Source organism: Mercenaria mercenaria, chromosome 7 (genome assembly GCF_021730395.1).
Source record: "Mercenaria mercenaria strain notata chromosome 7, MADL_Memer_1, whole genome shotgun sequence".
Lineage (NCBI taxonomy): Eukaryota > Metazoa > Mollusca > Bivalvia > Venerida > Veneridae > Mercenaria > Mercenaria mercenaria.
Genome location: NC_069367.1, coordinates 15,023,840 through 15,049,450, shown reverse-complemented (window position 1 = coordinate 15,049,450; position 25,611 = coordinate 15,023,840). Strand labels below are relative to the sequence as shown.

Genomic DNA, 25,611 nt, shown 5'->3' with positions numbered 1-25,611 from the left:
GATCAAGCACCATCTGAACCGCCTGTCAGTTTCTAGCCCGAGGCATTGATAGAACATCCAACCAGTTTCTAGACCGCGGCATCAAATGAACCTCCTATCATTTTCTAGCCTCATCCAGTTGCATGAGTCCGTCAAACATCCTCGCCGCCATTATAGTAAAATACAACAGTCCCTACCGAGGATCGAACCCCGGACCTAGTGATCTGTAGGCGGACATTCTAAACGCGTCGCTAATGGGTTAACCCAACAGTAAGGCTGTTGGAATGGGCCTATATATACCTACAACCACTACACCTGTTATGGATTATCATATGGGCCTAGTTCAAATTGACGCCAGATGACGATCGACGTCTTTCAAGAGGGAAATGACGAGTTTCACAACTAACACATGTAGTGCCATCCAGACATTTCTGCAAAAATGAATTTGAAAACTGACCCCTACGTCTAGTCAGAGGAGAAGAATCTCAATGTTTTCCAAAGAGCCTTAATTATTATTATAGCTAGTAGATTTTGGAATTGTCGGGCACCTGTATTATTAGTATAACAGATCATTGCCTCGATGACAGACACCAACTTTTGTATAACAGGTACGTATTGTATGTCCTCATGGGCCATTTGGCCTGATGGAATATTGAAAATTAACCAACACTAAAACTACGTATTTGAAGTAACTTTTAAAGACTCTTTCCTAATGAATTCTAAATCTGTATTGTTTCTTCTTCTTCTTCTTGTCGTTCGCGACTACACTGTCAGACCAGTAGCCTCGATGAAACTTGTGGTTTGTCGCAGATCCTCAATGCCTCCATACAGTTTCTGGTGGATTGAGGTATCTATCGACCAAGTCGCAGCTCGCTCCTGGTCATGCCTATTACATCTCTGAAGTATACGCTCCGCAGTCTGATCTTCTTCCCCACATGAACAAGTTGGCGATGATGCCAGTCTGTATTTCTTGTACATGTGAGCATTGAGCTTGTTGTGCCCTGAGCGGAGCCTGACCATCATCACTTGTTCAGACCAATCAAGGAGATGAAAAGCATCCTCCATCCTTGGCCTCGTTAGTTGTAGCGTAGCCGCTCCTTAAGTCCTCCGGATAAATAACTCAATACACTGTTTTTCATTTCTATCTAGTTTATTTTCCGTCACCAATAGTATAACTTCTAACTGACAGAGCTAACAAAATTCCATCTAGCACAAGTAAGCCTTTAAGCGTTTCATAACTCTCTGTCTCCGTCTTCATTCGTTCTCAGGCTGCGCGCAGCGCAAGGCCTTTAAGCCCTGGCCGGCTTCCAAGCCACCACGTGGTTGCTGTGTGAGTGTCATAGGGTAACATTATAATACATATAAATAAAATGAATAAAGTGGTTGTTGTTTTTCATTATATGTACATTCCTTTATATCGTAAAATGACAGCTTTAAGATATATATATATTCATCATACAATATTCCCTTTACTTCTTATTTGGCCTATATATCACCCTTACAATTATCCCGTTAATCCTATTATATTCCCTTCTACTTATCCATGCAACCGTGCACCTATGCCCTTAGGAATCGATGATCGGACAAGTGCAATGCATCATGCACTTGCCAGATGTTTATCCTTTCCCTAAGGACATACATGATATAAAATAAATATTATCTTTGATAAAATTTTTACTTGCAGGTTAGTTTTGTTTATTGTTTTAACTTAGGTCTTCCTCATTAAAATATAATTTTTAATTTGGGCATTTTAAATATTGTATATCTTTTGTAACCATAATAGCATTGTTATTATCATTTTATTGTTTTGTTAATGAAATGCATCATTTCACTTGCCAGATGTTTATCCTTCCATAAGGACATACATGATATAAAATAAATATTATCTTTGATAAATTTACTTGCAGTTGCAGTCTTGTATTGGTTCGACCCAAATTACAAGAACCTACAAATATTTGACGAACACCCCTAGCCGTGAACAGTACGTTTAGTACATATAGTGAGGATGACTACATATAAAGTCACCACTTCGTCATGAGCAGGCGTCCCCTTTCAGCTTAGTCCAACAATACACATTTTGTCTCCATATTTATACAGATCGGTCAAATACATCATTTACATAAGCAAAATTAATGAATTCTGGTACAAACCGAAAGTAATAAACAATAAAAATATTTCTCGTAACATATAGATAAATTGTCACTCAAGTTACACATAATGTCCATCATTTTACTGCAAAATAACACTTATATTACCCAAAGAAGTATAAAATATTTTTTATAGCTCTTTGTATTACCTGCCCAAAACTTTAGATGCATTTTATGTGCACTTCGTGAGAAAAACAACATGTTTTTCTATAGTGACGCATTTACTAATTAACCTAGATCTTAACCTGTTTCGTCTCTCCTTTTTGGAAGAAAAGTGTTTCTTAACTTATGAAAAGATATAAGGAGAGTGTGTTTTCTTTCAACAAAAAGAAATTATATCAATTTCTTTACATAGTGCCTTGATGATGGTGACTTTCTCCTTGTAACTCACATGTTCTGTTGGTTGTTCTGACTGAGCTCCTAGCTTAGCCAGTTTGTCTGCCTATTCGTTGCCTGCAAGTCCACAATGGGATGGTATCCACTGAAGTGCTACTTTGCAGGTTATACTCAGGCTCTGCATTCTCCTGGCTAGCTGTGGAGCTTTATTGTTGATCAGAGCTTCCATGACAGACAGTGTATCTGTGAGAAAGACGACGGGGGAGCTTTCTTCTGCCGAGTCTTCAACCATTGAGACGGCATTCATGAGTGCTTCAGTCTCTACCTTGCAATTGCTGCAGTGTTTTCCTGTGGCTGCATGTAGTGTTTCATTTTTGCCAGATGGGTATTGAATGAAAACTCCTGCTCCTCCATCTTTGACGGCGCATGTGGCTGATCCGTCTGTATAGACATGAGTCCATGATTCCGGAGGATAGTCTTCATTGATCATAGCAAGTGTGAATGCCTTCATCATTTTGCTTCCCGCGGTCAAGACGAGGAACAGCAAGTCTCACTGTCACTGAGGACAGATCATTCGCTAATGGGTTTATAATGTCTTCACTACCTATGGGAGTCGTTGGTATGCTCAGCTCAGTTTTGAACTCTCGGTTGAGTTTCTTTGCCTCATGTACGAAGCTGCTCCGTTCGAGCCGATTCTTTGTGTAGCCATCTAGCTTGGCTTTCATGGGATGGTCTTGAAAAGACCTGAACTTCTCGCTTGAAGCAGAACCTTTGCATGTCTGCTGTCTTGTAACGGCTGTGTGCCTGTTAGCTTCTCCACGAAGGAGATTGGTGTAGACTTTGTAGCACTTGTCATGATCCGCAATGCTTGGTTCTGAACCTTGTTTAAAGCCTGTTGGTTAGTTTTGGCAATAGTGGACCAGTCAGTTGAGCTATACTCTAAATGGGGTCTCACCTTGTCCATGATAATACTGTCTTGAGTATTTGCTCATTTGCTCCCCACGTTGTTCCGGCAAGTTTGCGCATCATGGCAAGCTTGCTTCCTACGGGCCTTCCCTTCTGCTTGACTAATGTGGGGCTTCCAGGTTAGCCGTTTGTCAAAGGTCACTCCGAGGTATTTTGCCTCGTCTGCTTCAATCAGCGAAGTATTTCCCATCTTGATTTTACCAGCCCTCTGCTTTGACGACAGGGAGAATAGTGTCGTGGACAATTTCTGTGTTGATCGATACACACCAATCTTCAGCCCAAGCTGAAAGCTTGTTGATGGCTTCTTGCATCTTGTATGTGGCTGTAGTGGCATGTTCTTCCTTACACTATAACACCAGATCGTCAGCGTAGAGAGCAGCCTTAACTCCTTTCGGTAGTTCAGACACCAGATCATTGATGAAAAGCAAGAAGAGTGTAGGGGATAAGACTCTGCCTTGTGGGACACCATGACGCAACAGGAACTTCCTACTGTTGGCATGTTCTAAACTGACTCTAGCTCTCCTGTTGTGGAGGTATGACTTAATCCACCTCAGCATGTGACCTCCTACTCCAGTCCTCATCAGCTTGACGAGGTGTCCATCAGTTCAGACTTTGTCAAACGCCCCCTGCAGATCAATCCATGCTGTAAGCACGACTTTCTGCTCTTGGAAGGCGTCCTCTATCTCTTGCGATAGATAAGTGGTCTGGTCCTCAGTGGAGCGGAATTGTCTGAAGCCAGCTTGTTGCGTTGCGAATAGGTTGTTAGTCTCTATGTACCACTTCAGGCGTGCATTCACAATCCTCTCCATAGTCTGATTGGGCGATAGCTTGCAGCCTTCTTTGGACCCTTCCCTTTCTTGTGGATGGGGATCATGACTGCCTCTTTCCATATCTGTGGAAGCAGTCCTTGTGTCCACCTGTAGTTGTAAATTTCCAGCAGTTTGCAAATTGCTGCAGTGCCTAGATGAGTCAGCATTTCAGTTGTGACTCCATCTGGTCCAGGAGACTTCTTTGTCTTCAACTGCCTAAGAACTGTCTGTAGCTCATGCAGTTTAAGACTCTGCTTCATGCATTCTGGTGTCACTTGGCTTGTCTGCCTTTCCTTTTTTCTCTTCGGGCTTCCTTTGCCGTTCCCTTGATGGGGATGTTGGAATATCTTTGTAGTTAGAGGCAAAAGTGTTTGCCGCTTGTTTACCCGTCAACAGTTCACCATTCTCTTCCAAAGTTACTGAGCCTCTTCCTGTTCTTCATCGTTAGCTGTCTCGTCAATCTCCACAGCTTTTGGCCATCTCGCTCTAGGTGAGCGAGGCTGTTTTGTTTCTCAGCTCTTCTCTGTGCTTCCCGTTTGTGCCTGAGGAATTTGGCCTTGGCTTGCTGTAGAGATGTTACTTTCTTGTGAGGGATTGTTTTCTGCTTCCTCCCTGGCTTCTGATAACTTTGCCTGTAGATTCTCCAACTCATCACTCCAGTAGGGCTTATAGTCCTTTCTTGCTCCCCTTGGAATGGCGCTGTAAGCAGCCTTAAGTATACTGGCGTTGAAGTCTTTGACAGCCCGGTTGATGTCTCTACCTTCCACTCTAATGACTTTACAGAGCTCATCACTCAGACTTTGATAAAAGGTCCGCCTGGCCTTCTTGTAGTTCCATCTGGGGATGTTAGGTGAAGTAGAGGCTATATGGTCCATAGTAAGTTGGACTTGGCGATGGTCGCTACCTCCTAGTTGTTCATTGACTTCCCGCTTGACATGTCCATGTATGTCATCAGTACATAAAGCAAGATCAGAGGTTGATGTTTTTCGCCAGCTTCTGGAGTAAAAGGTTGGGGGATCATCTGGCTTGTTGATGAGGTTTAGCTTGTTATCATCTTGCCAGGTCTCCATTTCCTCTCCGCGTTTATCCAGGTGGTCATATCCCCAGCTTTGTGAGTGACTGTTAAAGTCTCCTACAATGATGAACCTGGTTTCATCAGTTGTAACTTTGTCAAGGGACAGAGTTTTGTTCTTTGGAGAGTATATGTTCACAAGTTTCAAATTGAACTCGTTCTTTCTGAGGCTCAGAACTTGGAACTCGGAGTCATCCATATGCGTGTTGCTCTGGACAGCGCTGATGTTGTTGCTGACCAATGTCATGATGCCTCCTTTTCGCCTGCCAATTCTGTCACAGCGAAAACACTGGTATCCTCTGACTTTGAAGGATTTCTCTGGCTGTAGGTGAGTTTCCTGAATGCAACAGACATTGCTGTCTTTCTCATGGAGGATATGCTCAAGTTCAGCTTTCTTGTTGAAGATACCCTCCGCATTCCAATGCATCAGCCTGACAGGTTGGTGCGGGTTACGTTCTTCTCCTTGGTATGTTCCTCCTTCTTCTCTTTGCATGTTGTGAATTGAAGGAGGGACCCCCATTAGCTGTGGATGGACTCTGTCGAGGCTCAGAGCCCGGCATTGAATCCCCCTGGAGGGACCTCAAAGATTCAGCACCACATTGTTGAATACCGGATGGCTGTGTAGTCATAGCGATATTGCATGGTGCTGTGGTTCGTTAAGAGAGTGCAAATGGTCCGGCACCTCTGTCTTCAACTCTCTAGGTTTATTTCGGGGTTACCTCACCCTTAGTTCCGAGTTAAAACCCTATCCTGGAACACAGGAGCTATTTGTCCCATAGCTGGGGGTCTCTTCATAGGCATCAGGGCGTGTCCACACACCGGTGGGCCTGACATGCCACATGTCTGGGAGCAGACCTCCTCCGAGTCCTCTGCAGTTCTGCCTGAGGCCGCAAGGTGCTCAGTTACCGTGTGGCGCCATCTGGGAGGCACTGCAAAAGAGCTTGTCTGCAGAGAGGCTATGTACTGGCAGGGAAGACTTACGCACTCGGCTCCTTTTTCACCAGAAGGCTAGCCAGCGGTGGAGGCAGAAAGCGGAAGGTGACAAGCACACAACACACAGCACACCACACTTGACGCGTCAGCAGACCAATGCCACACATCTGTATTGTCTGAATTTATGATTTATGATAATCACGAACACATCGGTTCATCCCATCACCCCTACTTTTCTTGTTTTTTTTTTTTGTTTTTTTTTTGTGGTTTAAAGGTCATTTATGAACATTAATTAATTGGGATAGTAATTCATTTTTTTAACAATAGGACTGACCAGTGTGACAATACTCAGAAGATTGTTTATTTTATGCAGAACATAATTATAATATAGCAAATTTATTTACTACTGTCATACCTTTATGCAAAAAGAAAACTTAGCATTTAACAAGTCTAGGTTTTAGCATTTAACCGTTACCATGCCGGACACAATTGATTCTGCTTTTGCGACCAGTGTAGATCATGCTCAGCCTGCACATCCGTGCAGTCTGATCATGATCTGCACTGTTCGCTATTCAGTCAGTATCTTTTTGGTAAGCACCCCTTTAAATAGTTAATGGTACTGTCCAAATTGAAAGGTGGACAAGTTCATTATAGAAATTCAGCAGAGTAAGGGTTTAAACGTATGGATCAAGTACATGTATTTAAAGTATACGAGCAATACGATATACATGTTGCGTCAGGCTTGTGTATATTATAAAACTGCTAAGATTAGTAACGACTACGCATAACAAAGAATATAACGTTATTCATATAAACCGTATTGATAGGTGTAGGAGTAGGGAACCAGGGGTTGTTCAATACTTTCAGGGAAAATTTGAGTAAGTTTAGCTGGTCGCCCCTCGTTCACCCCACCCTCCCGCCTTTACCTCTCACGTAACAATCCATCAGATCTTTCCTAGGCCAATTCTTTTGTTCTCCGACTGATTTGGGCAGCATATTTGGTCAAATAAATTGATTGCAAGACATGAGAACAATACTCCAAATGGTATGCTGCTGATTTTTATGCAGTAATTGATGCTAACCCACGTACACAAGAGTAAAAGATGTTGAAATTGGGAAGATTTTGACAACGTTTCAACTAAATTTTAAGACAACAATCAGTTTTACAAATTATCGCTGTTTATGACCTTATTGTGTTGTAATTCATAAATTAATTTTTTTTACATCACTCGTGTATTGTGACTACAAGTTCATCACTAAATTTTGCTGTCGTTAAGTCAAAGTGACTTGAAGAAATTAGATGCACACAGGCAACATGTCGAGCCCGCCCTTTGAACCCCAACTGTGACATTGACCTTTGAGATAAGAACCTGGGGTTTGCACATGGCACTCCGTCTCATTAAGTTAAACATTCATGCCGAATATAAACAAGACTTCAATGCATGTCAAAGTTATGGGCCGGACAACATCTGACATGACCTTTGATCTCCAACTGCGACCTTGACCTTTGAGATAGGAACCTGGAGTTTGCGCATGACACCCCGTCTCACTGAGGGTAACATTCATGCCAAAACATAAACAAGATTGCTCCATGCATGCCAAATTTATGGTCCGGACAAACAAATCCGGACGTACAGACGATGCACGCACGCACGCACGCACGCACATACACCGAACAGCCATTTGGACGACTATGTCTTCGCTTCCGCAAGCGGGCTCCACAAAAAATGAAATTTAGTTTGATGTCATGTAATTTAACATTTATCGAATGACTTACTGGCCAATAGTCAAAATTACTGCCATCGATTTGAAGCTTGCCGGTCAATAGTCAAAACTATAGGCTCTCCGTCATTCGGACCTCGGCTAAGTCTTGACTATAGACCGGTAAGCCATTTGATACGTGTATAGTATTACCCGCTGTAATCCAAATATTTTGATTTGATGACAAGCTGAAGCATTACAAAGTTTTACTAATAAAAATTAGCATTTTGAAAAAAAGTCTTGTGCATAAAATTTCATCGGAGAATTACAAATGTCATTTTGCATATTTCAGAAAAAAATCTCTTGTTTTAATCAAATGTAAAGTTATTATGCTTATATGAGCTATTTTTTTACTTTATTAAATAACTAAGTAATAGTTTAATCCTCTCTCTTGCAATAATTATTAAGAATCTTAGCGAAGTTCAATACAGATCTTTTTCGGTTTCTTCTTTTAAAAAAAATGCTATATTATATACTATCACATTTGTCTGTTTTACACATTTTATACTGTACGGTTTTTTAAAATGCTTTTTTAATGACAAGATGTATTTTATTTGTTTGTATGTTTTGGGTTATTTTATTCAGTGTTACTAGTACACACTTATTCTCCGCAAGTAACCTCACTGAAATAGCTGTGTATCGGACATCCCATGAGAGTTATCTTTTACTTTCTGGGCCCAGTTGTTCGAAACTTTAACCGGCTGTTAAAAACCGATTCAAAATAAAAGTCTTGTTGGGAAACATAAGTTTAATGTTTTAATTCTACAGTAAAAAGGCTTCAGTGTTCATAATACTTAACTCTTACATTTGTTTTACCAAGTCTTCTAAAATCCTAAAAGTTAATCGACCGTTAGCTTAATCTCCTGTTAAAATTTCAAACAACTGGGTCCTGGTCTCACAGCACTCGCAGAGGTGGTCTTCAACAGTAATCTGTTCAGACTTTCAAGAACATCTTTATCCGGTGTGACACTGCTATTTGACATATACGGGTACCATTAAACTTATCATGCCTTTAAATATGGTGCTTGCACTTTTCTATGACTGGAATAAGTGCTTCTTAAAAACAAAAATAAAGTATATAACCGTTATTATACACGTTTGAAAATAAATATATTATATAATAAAATATAATATATAAACAAATAGCCATCGCATCTATATTTGGCATTCTCCGTATAGTATATGCGAGCACTATAGCACTGAAAGCGTAGTCGAGAGGTAAAAGGAGACGTAATTGATGTGGGTAATTTGGGGGTAAGTAAAACAAACACTAAGTGGAATGCGGGTGAAAATTTATTGTAAAAAATTCAGTTTCAGAACAATGGTCGTAATCGTAATCATGCCGTTTTTAAACAGTCTCTTTCACGAAAAATATACACTAATATATAACAGGTAAGTGATGCAGTGGTGTCTGGTAAACAAACAAACAACTGGCCCTGATTATGATCATAGATTTCCGTTTAACATAATTTACAACAAAATAATGCTGAGCTGGAATACAAGAAGCAGTAATTAACTGGTGAACATAATTCAGATTTCAATAGAAAATAGACAGTTTCAAAAACCTACAGTAATAAAATGTTGCAATATGTAACAGTGTGAATAACGTGGACCAACCACTGGAAACATTTTTTTTTTGGAAATAAAATTGTCTTTAAGTACACGCGTTTGTTTCTAAAAATAATCGTCTAGATTCTGTCAAAAAAAAAATTAAGAAAATAAAGGATGAAAAACAAACTTCAGAAAAGAAAATTAAAATTCTGGCACGTAGTACTATACTTTTTTCGCCGCTGGAAGGAGTCTGGTAGAGAAGTTCTTGTGGTAAGATTTATGCTACCGGGACGGACATACCCATAGACGATCCACCAAGCTTGCTCAAAATTCCCGCTTTTTCTTGTAGTTTCTTGAACATGACCACTGCTGCGATTGTAGAAGCAAGCATTCCACCGACTAAGAAGATTATTAATACAATGAAGACTCCTTGATTTAGGCAGACATCGCTTTCATCTCCAGGACCTGAACAAATTGAGACATGAAACAGTCCTTTAATATTTTACCCCATTCAGGCAAATGTCGAGATGTTGATATTTTTCTTAGTGATGCATGCAATGTAGCAACATTTTCATAAATTTGCCGAAGGAACTTAATACGCACAGTCGGTAATGCCTTGCACATTTTGAACAGCATGTAGCCACTTTAGCTAATGGTGTATAGAAAGTGGATACATGGAAAGACTAGTTTTCAAAATACCTTGTGCATTGTTATGGTGGCAAGAAAGCCGAGGAATTCCCCCCCCCCCCTAATGCATGAACATATGAATCTTCACATATTTTCTGAACCAAAACATGGCCTCCCAAAATGAAATTCGAAAGACGTACCACATTGCTTTAGGCATTCGTACACTGACACTGATAAGTTATATTCGAATGTGTCAAGAAATAGGCCTTACCTTCAATGACGACTTCATCAGTCGCGATTTTCAGGGAAGTACCGACACTGATGTCCTCCACTACATTGTCTGGCTCTGCCTGACGCTTGGTTAAGCTTCTCTTTTTTCGTCCGTAACTTGATGACCCGTCTGTACATGTCGTCTGCAAAAAATATTAGTCGACCATCAATCTTCAGTTAACAATCTTATAAGGTCATACAGTTTCATAATTAGAAAATAGGTATAATTTTATTCGCTCTTCTGATGTGTGTGATTTTGAGGAATATTAAGAGAAAAAAAGTACTTTACAATGGCTTTAGTTTAGATACATCTTGAAGTTTATTTGAACGACCGAAAGAAGAATCCGATTTCTAAATGAATAATCAGTATGGAACACTAGTTAAAGGCATGCATTCGAAATTTCAACGCGTTCATTTTGGTGGACCGACCGACACAGTGTCCAGCACAATCACTTAGAATGCCGTTTGTGAGAATAACCAGTGCTCGATATGAAGTACAGTCATGAAACGAGCATTTAGGTCGAGAAAAAGAACCCGGATTTATGGAAAGACTTACGGCGCTGCATGCTCCGAGGCAAACTTGTAGAGTGCAAGAAAATACCATAGGTACTGGGTCACCTGAGAGACTGGTTGTTCTGAAAGCCCCGAATTCTGCCTGAATAACTCCTTGGGTTGTGCGTTGTATGACGGGAAAAAGGTAAGTATCAACTGGACAGCTGAAATATTGAAATGCGTCATTTCTTAGAGTGGTCTTGGTGACCTGAATTTACACCCACATGTATCTAGAAGTAAAACAGGGAGGTATGAAATAACATGAAATTCATTTCAGATGCACTGCAGAGAAAACAACACCATCTTCACTTACTGTATTCAGATTTTGTCAAAAGTTATCTCATTTCAGGAATATCTTGATTTCATTGATGATTTGTCAAAATATACATTCTTCATTCATTTGGAACCTACGGGAAGTGTGTACATCAAAACTCTTTTAGGAAAGGAAATAACTTACTAATCTGTGACTATATCAATTGTGTCGGCGACGCAAGATCTTGCTTTGATATCAAAATCCTCTGAAATCAGAAATACAAAAATTAACTATCATCTTTACATATATTTATACTTATTAAGTAATTTCAGTTTTATCTGCTATAATAAAAGTACAGAATTAAATTATTTTGGGTCTGCATAAACTGCTTTTATTTGTTCCGTGCAAGCTTTTCATAATGAACTTATATTTGCAGGCGCCGCAGCGAATATATCTCTCCTAAAGCATTTGCTACACAGACAACATAAACTGGAGGTATTTGTTGTCGAACACTCCTATTTGAAAACCATTGGGTTATAAGCCATACCCTTCTTTCATGTTCGGAAGCTATGCTTGCTTGCGTATATAAGTATGTAACTCTTATACCGCAAAAATAAGAATGCGGTAAGAAAAAAATCAGAAGAAATAATGTTGTAAATGAAGTGCCATCTCGAGTATTTAGCGAATCAATTTGACTTACCGATATATTCTGAGTCTAGCTGCATCACCATGGTGATTGTGTCTGTCAGCTTCACCGTACTTCCGGATACAGAGTTTCCGCCGGAATAAAGTGCCATTGTAGCTGTCGGTTTGACGGTCTTGTTTTGTCCGGCGTCATCGTCCTTGTTGCTTTAAAAGCCAACCAAATGCAATAATAGAATTATGTTGTGATATAATATCTTATAGGTCAACCATTAGTTTTGCAAAAATAATTAGTTAAAACAAATGGACATATTACATGGTCGTAGACTTCGTAAAATGGACCGGATTTGCGAGTAAAATACATGTATTGTTTATAACGTTTGGATGTGCTTCTGCACATTACGACTGAAATGATACAGAATTTCTTTTTAACATAGGAAAAAACGAACTTTATGAAAATTTATGAAAACTAAATTATTTGGGAAAAATCAATAGGAATGTGCACAACAAGGTTAGATATCTCTCAAAATACTGAAATATAAACTTACGCTGCAACAAGGTTATCGCTAACAGTGAGGTCCGCGAGGTCGGCAATACACATGACAGGAATTTGCTTGTCTGCTCCTGTCTGGTAGTACTGATTCTTCTGAACAACTATTTTAAATGTCTCCTCCTGTAAACATAGGAATTATCTTTTCTTATTCAGATCTTTAAATTCATTTTTGGTTTTCTGGGTATCCCTTTAAACACACGAAAAGAAGAATGTTACAAATGTTTTCTACTAAAGCCCAATTAGTTCAATTTGGTCTATGTACCATTTATCCCGAGAGACCACAAATAGAGCTATCTTCATAATACATTAGATTTAATGGGCATATACTAAAACGCAACGCTTTGTACATTTGTAAAATAGTTATGTTATGATATATTAGTTCATACTCATTCGTCATTAATGCAGTAAACATAGCTTACGAAATGTGCAAAAGGAATAAGAAAAAATCAATTTCCGCACGTTCGTTTCTCATATACATACACATGTGTCTTCCATTTTTAAAGAGGAATTTCTTTTAGTCATTGCGCATGTCAGCATTTCTCGTATTGAGTGCTTCACACAAAAATCTTAATTTTGTATTCAAAAGATCACTTTTTTTTATCAAATCTATAAAGATACAATAAATTCCTTTTACCCATTGTATATTGCACGACGCAAAATCAATGGAGTGCGTTGACGTTCCTGTCGTTGTGAACTGTCGGCATGCTGAGTCCTGTCCTTGGATGTACACAATACCGTTGTCGGCGGCGTCGGTAAGCGTGATTTCTAATAGGCTCTTCGTACAGCTGTCAACAGTTACTATATTACAGAAAAAGAGACTATATAATAGACTAGCAGTTAGAACATTTATATAATTGCTGAAACAGAAATACTCGTGCATAAGAGTTTTTCCTAAGAAATTGTAGCCTCTTTGATAAAATAGTACTGTAAATTACAAAATCATTATGATAAACTATCTACTCAGTCATTAAATACACGTAACATCGTCCTTACCACGACAAGGATAATTTGTCCCTGAAAGAAAATCTGACTAAACCCCGAATCTAGCCATCTCGGAGATAGAACAAGATGAAACAGCTATCAAAATGACGCATCTAAAAAATCTCCGCACTAGTACCAACAACAACCATCTTCCAAGAAAGCTTCTTTTTAACATTCACAGCAGACTGTGGGTTGTTCTGAGTGGGATTTGTCATAAAGTTTTAATGTTCCTAGACCTACTTATGGCGTCCATGCCACGACGACAGGGGCTGCGTTCAGACACGTGACACCAATATGCTGAGTTTACTTTCATGCCACTTTCTGATTTTTTTTATGTGCATTTTATTACTATACTACATGTATATATAAGAAATTTTGTGTAGAGATAACTCATTAGTACGGTAATGTGCATAAAGCGAAAATTACTTACATGTTGGGTTGAAAGTTTGTGCTAGTGCGCCGCACAGCGCCAACGAGAGTAGAACTAACTGTTGAGCTATCATGTCTGCAGTTGCTGTAATGAACACAACAGTTTCGCATATTCAGTACAATCCAGCATATTGCTTTAGTACAGTTCCGTATACTAGTATTCAGTTAACTAAACGTCATTTTTTTCACTTTTCAATGACTAGTAGCTTATTTGACCAAAACACTGAAAATTCCTTATTTTCGACATTTTGAAACCGCTATTGGCGAAGTACATAAAAGTAAAATGTATGTACTGTATATAGTTAATTGTAAAATGCAGATATATCAGCAATTTCCCTATTTTTTGTAAACTTTAACGTCATTTAAACAATTAAGACAAAGTATATCAACAGTTTTTCTCAAACTAAATAAAATAAAGTTAGCACTGGATATAGCTGATGGATCGCTACAGGAAACGTGTTTTTTTTCCATTTAATGTAAAAGTCATCCCGAACTAGTAAATTCCTCTGAAATAAAACGTTTATTAAAACTACATATTTATCAATGGTCATGTCAATCATGTGGTACACGAACAGTAGGAAAATATGAATATGACACCCGTAGATTATCAGTTCTGTAAAATAATAAAACATATTCACATTCAACATAACAGAAAAATCATTCGAAAAATATATTGTTTGATACACGTATACCCATATACAATGTATATTTCAGAGATGACTGCTAACAATTGGAGACTATCAAATGAACCCCATTTTTTTCTTCAAAAAATGTATTGAGTAATAATGCGTTACCTGTCGGTGAAAATCTGGAAACGAAAAATCCGACGTCAATCCAATGCAAACACGAGCTGTCTTTCTGCCGGAGGTTTAGAGGCAGCGGCTTTATAGAGGTCATGGTAAAACAATTACCACGCTGGAATTAATTTAATGAAACGAAGGTAATTAAAGTAACACTGTTTTGTAACAATTTTTATTTTATTTGGCACCATATATCTTTTATGACCTTCATATTGTTTTTTTTTACCTAATAGAATATTAATGAATCTGAATGACCTTAAGTTAATTATTGTAATGAATGAGAGAGGTAGTTTGCGATGAACAAAGAATCAGGATTGTTTTAAATATTTTGACCCCGCGGTATAGAGGATTACGCAAAACATCGAAAATCAGTATAAAAGGTTTGTGAGTTAAATTTTGTATAATAGGTGGACACTTATTTTCTCTTCTATGGGAAAATGTCCATTCCAACTTTATGAAAATTTCATAAATGTGGTCCACATTTGCACAGATGTATGGACAAAGAGTGCAAGGGACGAGTTAGATATTTCTTAGTTTATAGAAAATACTTTTAGGAAGCACTTTCACTGTTTATTATACAACATTATACATGTATATGATATTTGAAATGTTGTTTATTATTTTACGGGCTGAAGATATGTTTATAATTATATAAAGACTGAAAGCGCTACTCAACCTTAGTGGAGTTACTTTTATAAGTAATGTACCGTGCAAGGAAGTTTTATTACACATGTATTCAGAATAATCGTTTAAGGTTTCTGCAGTATTATAGAAATCACCAAACATTCTCGCATACGTGGCGCGGAGGAATAATGTAGATCATCAAGATTAAGGATATTGAGCTCTAATAGTCAAAGAATCTTGTTTTATGGTATAACTGCATGGATATTACTAACATACTAACCCAATTTTATCTATAAGGGTCTGTTAAGAAGTAACCTTGTAGCACGACTGATAATGCCATAACGTATATTTTATGTAAGACGTATACTAGTATTTTATGACAGGACTATAAAAACGTATTGTGTCAAGAAAACCCAAATTGAGGTTAACTGTTGCTTTATTTGATTATATACTGGAAACAAGATCGGATTAATCATTTTATATATTATATACATATTGTATGAGAATATTGTCAGAAAATAGTAAAGTTTCATATTTCTGTGCAAAAGAGTAATGGTTATTGCGGTCAGCTTTAGGGCATCATGAACTTTTATTATGATAATTCTTTGTTTCGTTTAAAGACTCATTCTGGAGTTACTAAAAGTTTTTTTTCACTGGTTGTAGGTGAAATGGGTAACTGTCAGGCGGAAACAAGGGTCCTGCGGTTCGATTTTCACTAAGCTAAAATTATGTATGTCCGCAGGGATCCTGGGGAAGAAAGAGTGGTTGGGTGGTTGGAACGCAATACATTTCTGTACATGACTGCATGCTTATTCATATTTAGTACAACATTTCTCTTTATGTCGTTTTCAACACAAGACAAAATTTGTATTTCTGAAGCAGCGTAAGATGTTAGTGACACAATAGGTCATTTGCCCCGATACTTAGAATTCGACAAAAATAGGGTTTCGCTGCACCCAAGAGATAACTGCAAAATATAAGTATGGTTGGAACCGAAATTTTATTTGCTATCAGAATATGTTTCAAGCAAACTGTAGTCCTGTGCAAAATTCTTTTTCGCTCGGTTGAATCCACTTAGGTAAAAAAGTATTCTTTTTACCTTTCCACGATGTATATGTCAAGGATGCACTTCTTTAAAATGGTTTCAGATACATGATTTACCTGTAAAGGATAAAAGTTTTTCTAAAAATAATCAAACTAGAACAGGTTTACGTTAAACTGATGATACTCATAAATTTAGCGAAATGTGTAAATCATGTAATGACGTCGAGTTTTTGCATTATCTATAAACGTCCTTACTATACGTTACTTTATTGTTATATGTTTAAACTAACTAAACCTTATTATTACTATTATATCATATTTATATAGCGCCCCTTTCCTGATAAACACGTTCAAAAGCGCTTTACATATAGCAAACACAGCCACACAGGGCGCAAAATTCATGCTCTACTAGTACAGACACAGAGCGATTCGAAATGAGATATATTTAAGAAAAAGTGTATCTCATTGAGTGATTTGTCGCTGAATAAATCATTGTTTAGAGTTCAGAGGCGAAGGAGCTATATCGCGAGGGCGCAGCCCAAGTGATATAATAATACGCATCTGTACGACAAACAATATTTTTATTCAAGAGCAAATCACTAAATGAGATATATTATTTCGATTCTAACACGTTACCAAAGACTTTAAAGTACATCCTTGACGGCATTCATTAAATATGTGCCTATTTTCAGTTGGTTCCTTTTCCACCGCGATGCTATGCCTTTTTACGCTATCACGTAATAATTGTGACGTCAGAACAGTGAACCTTTGTATAATAATTCACTGTTTTCTGCCTTCTTTGTTTAATAGGAAAATGAATCGGATCGTGTCAGAATTCTTAATAATGTTGAAATGCACGTGAAGTCAAAAGGCTTGTCTAAACTCTCTATGACAATGTAGAAAAGATTCATTAAACATTGCACCATCTAAGATATCCGCAAAACATACAGTTAACTGCGCTGTATCAACAGGAATGTGTTTTGAACTTTGAATGTTTCTATACCTTTTCACTTAGCTCCAAAACTGTTTAGGTGATTTACGTAACTCCAAAAAAGCATATGTTTCTTTATAGAAAAATATGAATACTTAGCTTTACGTTTAGCTGTACAAAATATTTACGACTTTCTAAAAACAGTAATTTATTCTCCGGACACGGACTATGTTTACGCCGATATCTTCGTTTTTCAGCAAAGAATCACGTTTGCCATTTCTACAGCTTACATTGAATTATAATTTTTGCGTTTCCGATAAAACGTTTTACACACAATAATACGTTTATGATCAAACGACTTTGCAGTTTTATCTTTCGACTTTCACTCGGTATTCGGCAAGGATTCAAACTCGGGTAAGTCTACGAATCCGTCTATGTTGCTTTTCTGAATGAAATCTAAAACTTCCCCAATTCTACTGTTCATGCCCCCGTACAAATAAACTTCTCCTAAGGCACTGCATCTTAAAACAGCGTCACTTAAATTTTCATTCAAACAGACAGGACTGGTTGTTTCTACTGGTTGGTTACATTTGAATCTTCCGGCAGAATGTAACAGGTACAGATATAAAGAATTTGTTTCTTCATACTTCAATCTAAGTCACAAGGAACCACTACGGTTTACTTTTACTAGTTCAATGATTCAGATTAAATTAAGAGTCGTTTCACATATGACAATGCTTATCCTTTTTTTTGTTGGTTTTAGCCTAACTAGTGTATCCGAGAATGTCAACAGTAGTGATGTTCGAATTCCAAGTCCCTGTAAAAATAAGAATGTCATAATTCGATATGAAACACGATTCAATTTGCTCCATAAACCCTTAACATTCCACTGGAGAAAAGATATCTATCTGTTCGATATGATCTTAGCTCTCGGCATTCCATGTATTAACGGCATTTCCCTTTACTTGCGTTGGGTGTTGATCGGTTAATCGTCTGCCTGTAATGATAATTCGGTCATTCGAGATAACTGCATCGAAACCGTCTCGTCTCGCCTTCACGAGCCCGGGAAACAGTTTAAGACGACGATCCAGAATAGGCTTAGGGAACTGCTCGCGGACCATATATTCTGTTCCCTCCATTCTTGTATTTTCCTAGACGACAGACAAGTTAAATATTTTGACATGCACACTCTTTATGTTAGTGTCAAAGAAGTTTGTCAATTCTTGCGAGCAATTTTCGATTTTGCGTCATGCACTTGTCTTTTCTCTTGTGTGCTGCACTTGTCTGTTATCTTTGCGTGCTGCACTTGTCTGTTCTTCTCCGAAGCCAAAGAACAGTAGATTGCCTGTAGATCAATAACGTCATCCTCTAGTTGCTTACTTTTATTTTCAGGGATTTATAATTTTGTTGTAGCCGTTCATTTTGCATTTCCTGTAACTTTCATCAATTTGCGCGTGTTTCTGTTGGATTTCCTCGTACAAATTCAAATCAAATTGCGACTTGCTTCCATGCCATTCGTTTTACGCGCTTCTGCTCAATAAGTTCAGACTCAGTATAAGATATGCGTCTATTCCAACATTTCATCTATACTACTCAGTCTTGTTTCTGCATTGCCTAAATTTGGGAGTCGCCTATCCATGATTTCGAGATTAGCCATATTATTTGACTATAACTGGGTAGTACCGTCATGTTGTGTACATATGGAGATGTGGGATACATGTATTGTGCGGGAGTTTGATAGCACTGATTTATACTCTGTGCACCATTTTTCATTACAGGAATATTTCTATTTACGTAAACATTGTTCATGCTCGAATTTTACATATACATATCTGTGGAAAACTGTGCTGGCGTTCATCAATGTATTCACATAGTCCATTACTCGATGAACATATAGCATTATTTTTCTCCACATGATTTTGAGATGATTGAGAAAAAGTCTTTTTTCTGTGATCTTGAACGCCCTGCAATTTTCTCTGCTATTTACCCATTTAATGCACAATTAAAATGTTAGATTAAAGCATATTTAACACAGGTTTTGTTTCTAATGTCTCGACCCTCTTGTGGCAAGAGGTTACGCGTGAGTTCAATATAAGCAAAGCATTGCTGGCCACCTAAATCTAGCGCCGTTCTGTGTAAATAAACTAGAACGACGGACTTCTATGACTTGAGGACACAAATCCGACTCGCATGTTTTTACCGAAGTTTAACAACTTAACTCAAGTATAATTTCATTTATTTCATTCGACATTCATTTTATAATTCATTTAACCTTCACAGTGCTAAATTTCTAAAATAAACTGGTCTATAATTCAATTTGGGCAATACCATTTATTTTTCGAGGGGATGTGCACTAAAAATGTACTGACTGAATAGTGAACAGTTCAGGCCATGATCAGTCTGCACCGACGTTCTTGCTGATGTTGGTCTGCACTGGTCGCGAAAGCAGAATCACTTGTCACCAACAGACTAAAGGTTAACAACATATAAACATTCATAAATACAGTTCTTATATTTGAAAATATGACAAGCGGGAGATTTCTGGAGGCCAGGCTATGGGGGCCGATCTGTCACTGTATGGAAGCGCAGGGAAGCGTTAATTTTCTAGTTAACTTTAAGTGATCAAATAACCATACAGAACACACAAGTCACGAGCTATTTGACTTTCGGAAGGAACCTCGAAAGGGGACAGGGCTGGGATGGATGATGACCGCTGTCTTATGTATACAATACCTTTATCACCTTGCAGACCTTTATCGAATTAATATACCCTTAATGTGCAAACTAATTACTATTTTATAAGCACTCCAGCTTCTTTTATGAGTAACCCTTTAAACAGAACTTTAAGCTTTCTAAACGCACTTAAGAAGAATTTTTATCAGAACTGGAAAGGTAATATTAATATATGCATTGGCAGACCGGAAATTATACAAGGAAATGGTACTGAGCAAAAAAAAATGCGGATGTTATGGTCCAAGGGATGCCCAGAAGTAATCTTTTAATATCGAAGGAGCCAAAGTTCGGTGTCTACGGGCCATTTTGATTGGTCAAAAAGTACTAAGAACTATTTGGCTCGATATTGCTCATTTGATTGGTTGAGGGTTGCTTGGATGCGTTAATATGACAGCCTCCATGAACGAAGATAAAATTGCGGATAAGGAGAGAAAATTCCAGGAAATTCAGCACTTATTTGTTTATACTAGGTTGACTCCTTTGAGTCATGAATAGGCATTTGGCTGGCATATAAATATGGACGAATATTATTGATAACATGTGTTTTTCTAACAATATCAACAGGGAGAAAAAAGCAGAAGAAAAACTTTCACTATAAATTTTTAGTTTCACTAATGATAAAATTTCAACCAAGACTGGCAGGTGTCTGACACATACATCTGGTTACTTATTCACTGCATATAAAACTAGTTCTAAGCGAACGTTTTGAAGCATCGTACGTACAGCGACAAATTACTTATAGTATAGACTTTTATTCACAGATAAATCACAAGAAATCTATATTTGTCTCAAATTTTCTGCTGCTAGTCCAATCAATAACACGCACTTTAAACTCAGTTTCTTGAGCAATGATAATCAGATCAATGCTGTAACGAGTTGGCCAACCGTGGCTTGGTGCATTTACTTTTATTTTACCGACCATAGTACATTCTTCCGATTTTAAACAGTACTTTGGGTTGAATTTCGTTGATCGGTACAGACTTATTAAAAGATTCATCCATCTAGATTCTTTCACAGTTTCAAATGTAGTAACTTTGAACTCTTGACCACTCGTTACGACGGCATTTTTTTCAATGACTTTAGAAAATATACGATCACACAGTGTCTTGCCTTCCCTCTCGAATTTAAGGAACGATGGATGTTCTCCCTCTTTAAATGTTTCTGCAGTGCAAAAGCCATATGTGTATCTAACTTTTCGCTCAATAATGTTTTTTGGTTCTAGTCCCATTTTCACAGCACCCTTTAATACAGCAAGACGAGGTTCTTGTGCGAGAACAACTTCCACATGGCGCATTGCTTTAGTGATACTTTCTCTCAAATATTGTGATTCTGAATAACCTCCAACTACCAGCAGCGTTTTGAGTTCGTCTCTAGGACAATTGGCAAAGATTTCTCGTAGTATTGAAACGATATCATTAATTGACGATTCAAAAAAACTTGCCATGATTTTCTTGTCACATATGAGTTTATCATCTTTAAACTGAACTGAAGCAGAACAATCTGTCTGAGATAACAATGTTTCTAAATCGGACTCTACATCGGACTCGACCATGTTGATCAGAGTTGATGGAATATCAACGACGAAATTGACAGTATTTTTAAAGTCAAATTTTTTCTTCTTCTTTTCAAATTCCCGCATGATCCTTATGTAATCGTAACATTTGTATTTCTGAAGTTTTCTCCATATAGGTGCACCGAAGAGCTTAATCATAAACTGAACAAACGCGTTATTAACGGTTGTTCCCCCAAACGGTCCACCAACAGCACGATAGAGTTCCCGAATATGACCATTTTTCAGCACTTCATGGACACAAATATCTGCAGTTCCTCCTCCGAGATCAGCTAGAATGTATTTTGTCCCTGGTTTTAGTAGTGTTAAACCAGCATTATGAGATAAGTGTAACAGTTGATCTTTACAAAACAAAGCTGCCGCTTCTGGTTCCAAGACAAGTCGTAATTTGTCCTCCTCAATCCCTCCTGCCTGTGGAGCTTGACGCATAAACTGGCGAGCAGAGTCTGGCCATACAGCAGGAATTGTCAACATCCATTCTATCTTGCTTTCAAAAGATGTATCAACAACCTTGCTCTTAATTGAGTTTATAACGAGGCTTTTTAAGTGTCCAATGACAATAGAAAACACATCAGTTGCTTTCTTGGAACGCCCTTCTGTGTCGTGAATCAGAATATCTGATTTTAGTTTTTCATTTTTAGTGAAGAGAGCCATTTTAAATTCACGAAAAAGGCGGTAGCTGCAATGTTTGTCTGCGAGTACAAGTGCTGAGTACCTGTCTTCAGCATCAATTCCGAAAGAGTTGAACGTCTCATCAGGATTTAAAAGCAGCACCGTTGGTACGCGATCTTCTGGTAAAAATGTTCCATGCTTAGCTGTTATTATTTCGTCCTTGTCTGCACTAAACATATATGCAAACCCTGAGTATGAAGTCCCAAAATCAATAGCTGCAACAATTTTGCTTTGTTTCGCTCCCATTTTAGTTAGAACTATAACTAAATCTAATTTATCTTAAAGTTATAAACACTGCAATTTTATAACGTCTTAGTTTTTTAAGGTCAAAAACTTATGACTGTTTTTATTGTATCTATGGAAAACACTTAAAAATAGGGACATCCCTTATCGCAAATGACATTAGTTACACAAATATGCAATACGATATTGATGAAGTTCAACACTTGATAAAATTAAAATGTGTACAGTCTTAAGCAAATCGAACTGGCCAATTCGGGATGCGGTCAAAAATGAATGCAGTCGATAATCACGGGACTCGACTATCATTAACACAACAAAATGTGATTCTTGGGCATCCCCACATTCACCTGATCTTGCTGCTTGAATTCGTTTCTGAATCTGAACCAAAAACAGCTAGAATATTTAGAAAATCTATCTGTTAAGGCAGCGCTGTGAAATATTTCAACCCAAGCAAGATTTTAAACCCATAACGTTGAGACGTCATCAGTTTTAACCATTCGTCGGTGGAGGCCATAGGTGTTATGGAATCTTTGAGATGTAAAAGCACTTAGAGACTGTAGTATTCTTGAAAAATCATGAATGTTACAATAAGATCAGCAAAAAAAATTGTGAAGGCCCCTAACTTTATTCAGACTGTGTAATATATCTTGCTAGCATATTGGCAAGATAGAGGGAGATTATGATATCTTTGCTGTTTACGCTAAATTCAATTGGGAGTATTTATGTTAAAGTTATTTTTTTCTATAATGGAACAAAATTGTTGATAGATAAGCTTGAACTTATGGCTGTTAAAGCAATGACGATGTTTTAACTTCTTCACAGTGTTAAAATATTACTGTTACGATTAAGTCTTCTACCTCTGGAGTAAGATGTGCTATGTTATGTACATGTGAACATGGGTATGTGTAAGACGTATTAACAACAATATGGGCAATTCGGAATCGAAAAAAACAGTAGTGGCAATTGAAATTGGGAATGTAAATTCTGGATATGCTTATGGTATAGGTAATTATAAAGACTGTCACATATACACTGCCACACATGGTTATGGCCTTCCAAAAGACCGTGTTCCAACAGCTTTGCTTTTGAAAAATAACGCTTTTGATGCATTTGGGTATTGTGCTCAAGATAAATTCATGTCGCTTACGCTGCAGGGGGATAATCTTGAATACAAGTATTTCAATAATCTGAATATTATTGAAAGGAATGGCGAGTATTATATTTGTGACATACAGGGAACGGAAATGCTAGCTGATGATATATATGCTATAATCATCAAATACTTGTATGATTCGTGTATGGAGCAAGTTGCAAATAACCGACACAATAACACAACGACAATTTTAATTCTATGTGTATCAAACGAGTCTGAAACAATACGCGATATTATACAATCGGCTTTGGAAAAAATCGAAACTAAAGATAATAAAAGAATAAAAGATAACACACGCATAGTCCTTGATACAGATGCAGCCGCTGCATATTGTAGATATCAAGCTTTGCTGATGAAACGTCCGACATTCATCCTTGTGAACCTTGGTGGGTATACATCAAAATTCTGCTGTCAAAAAGTCTTAAGTAAAGGCAGGTACAAAGAACTAAAAGATGCTTCTGCTTTGCCACACGGAGGTGAAACTGTTACTGATGCTTTCCTACATGAGCTTGGAAAACAAATAAGCAACCTGGACTGGAATGAGTTCAAAAATACAAACTATTATGATTATATGTACACAAGACAATCTTTCGATGAAAATAAACATAAATTTTCTGACCACACCGAATCCATGATCATAGATTTGCCATTGTCTGTCGTCAAATTATTTGAAACTAGTAAAATGGCATCCAGTAGCGATGGGCTGGCTTTCACCAAAGACAGCAAAATGATAATAACACAAGAAAAGATGGCGAGTTTGTTTAGTGAATCGTTGAAAGAGATTGTTTGCAAGATTGAAACATATGAGGACGTCAACGAACAAAACGACGTTCTCGTTTTTCTAGCTGGTGGCTACTCCGAATCTTCTTATGTGCGGGATTTCATAAAAAAGGCAGTGGAACCAAAACGAGCTCTTCTAGTTCCAGATCCTAGCCTAGCTGTCATGAAAGGTGCTGTTAGGATGGGATTTGAACCCACCATGAAATCTGTTTTTACATATGGATTTATCAGACCAGATAACCCTGATGACAGTCCAAATTTCACTCTCATAACTCGTAAAGGAAAGTCAGTTTTTTTTCAGAAGATAATCAGTAGACGGCAAATATTAGTAAATGATACTCCATTTTTGACAGACCTACATATTCAAGACGATGAAAGGCACTGCTCGATAATTCTTTACAAAACTAGGAAAGATGGCTCAGAGCACAAAGATAGTGACTTTATACAAGTTGAAGAAATAAGTCCTCCGGAAAACGGCTGGAATGAAATAGAAACAGTCGAAGTAAAAGTGACACAGATAATAATCCACGTTTCACTATGAATCGCGTTTGATACGTATGTGATTGATACTCTTTAAGCAGAGTGCTAAAACAGTAAAAGTTGTCATGCTTTGAATTAGTTTAATCTGTCGGCAAAATAGGGCCCGACACTGATAGTGATAAATTATTTAATGATGAATAACATTAAACTATAAAATATTACAATTAAAACGGTTAATAGAAATACAGTTTAAAATATGATTTCTACTCCTGTAAAACTCTATAAATGCATTATTCACCGTTGTTTGTAAGAGTTATTCCTTTGCTTGTATATTTAAGGTGTGACTTCTTTCGTCGATATAATCGGCATAGCTTTACAATCTGTCTTTACACAACATGCAGGTGTAGAGAAGCATAGAGGTATCGACAGAACACAATTCTGCCTGGTCCATTCAGTCCCTTACGCTTTTTTAAAATGTAAACATTATCGTGTAATAGAAATCGATACGCATATTCCTCATATCCTTAAAAATGAAATCTATAGACCTATTTATTTTTTAACTCGGACAAATTTGCTTTGCACCCGCCCAGTCACGATCATAGTTTCATTTTTTTTTTCAACATCTATATAAGCAACTCAGGTTGAATATATAAACTTAAACATGGTCAGAGTGGATATATAAACTCAAACGTGGTCGGTGAGATCTAGAAATAAATTGAA

The 25,611-nt window shown here is 37.6% G+C and overlaps 3 protein-coding genes across 3 annotated transcripts; 1 reads left to right on the top strand and 2 right to left on the bottom strand.

Moving 5' to 3' along the window:
* Positions 1 to 9,332: 9,332 nt before the first annotated feature.
* LOC123556033 (uncharacterized) lies at positions 9,333 to 14,927 on the bottom strand. Its single transcript, XM_053548990.1, has 9 exons — positions 14,656 to 14,927; positions 13,863 to 13,946; positions 13,086 to 13,249; positions 12,447 to 12,571; positions 11,957 to 12,105; positions 11,461 to 11,521; positions 11,008 to 11,167; positions 10,453 to 10,594; positions 9,333 to 10,019 (listed from the first exon to the last, which is right to left on the bottom strand). The coding sequence occupies exons 1-9, from the start codon at positions 14,756 to 14,758 to the stop codon at positions 9,832 to 9,834; spliced, it is 1,176 nt and encodes a 391-aa protein (XP_053404965.1). The 5' UTR covers positions 14,759 to 14,927; the 3' UTR covers positions 9,333 to 9,831.
* A 5,313-nt stretch (positions 14,928 to 20,240) lies between these two features.
* On the bottom strand, positions 20,241 to 22,520 carry LOC123556034 (heat shock 70 kDa protein 12A-like). The gene has a single exon (XM_053548989.1). The coding sequence runs from the start codon at positions 22,479 to 22,481 to the stop codon at positions 20,760 to 20,762; it is 1,722 nt and encodes a 573-aa protein (XP_053404964.1). The 5' UTR covers positions 22,482 to 22,520; the 3' UTR covers positions 20,241 to 20,759.
* Positions 22,521 to 23,404: 884 nt separating this feature from the next.
* On the top strand, positions 23,405 to 24,952 carry LOC123556035 (uncharacterized). The gene has a single exon (XM_045346627.2). The coding sequence runs from the start codon at positions 23,405 to 23,407 to the stop codon at positions 24,950 to 24,952; it is 1,548 nt and encodes a 515-aa protein (XP_045202562.2).
* Positions 24,953 to 25,611: the final 659 nt, after the last annotated feature.

What these genes read in the sequence shown, in the direction of transcription:
- LOC123556033 (XM_053548990.1), bottom strand. Translation starts at nt 14,758, where the DNA reads ATGACCTCTATAAAGCCGCTGCCTCTAAACCTCCGGCAGAAAGACAGC. An exon ending in ATTGATATAGTCACAGATTA is followed by an intron (nt 11,168 to 11,460) that starts GTAAGTTATTTC and finishes TCAATATTTCAG; the next exon opens with CTGTCCAGTTGATACTTACC. An exon ending in TGATGAAGTCGTCATTGAAG is followed by an intron (nt 10,020 to 10,452) that starts GTAAGGCCTATT and finishes CAATTTGTTCAG; the next exon opens with GTCCTGGAGATGAAAGCGAT.
- LOC123556034 (XM_053548989.1), bottom strand. Translation starts at nt 22,481, where the DNA reads ATGGGAGCGAAACAAAGCAAAATTGTTGCAGCTATTGATTTTGGGACT.
- LOC123556035 (XM_045346627.2), top strand. Translation starts at nt 23,405, where the DNA reads ATGGGCAATTCGGAATCGAAAAAAACAGTAGTGGCAATTGAAATTGGG.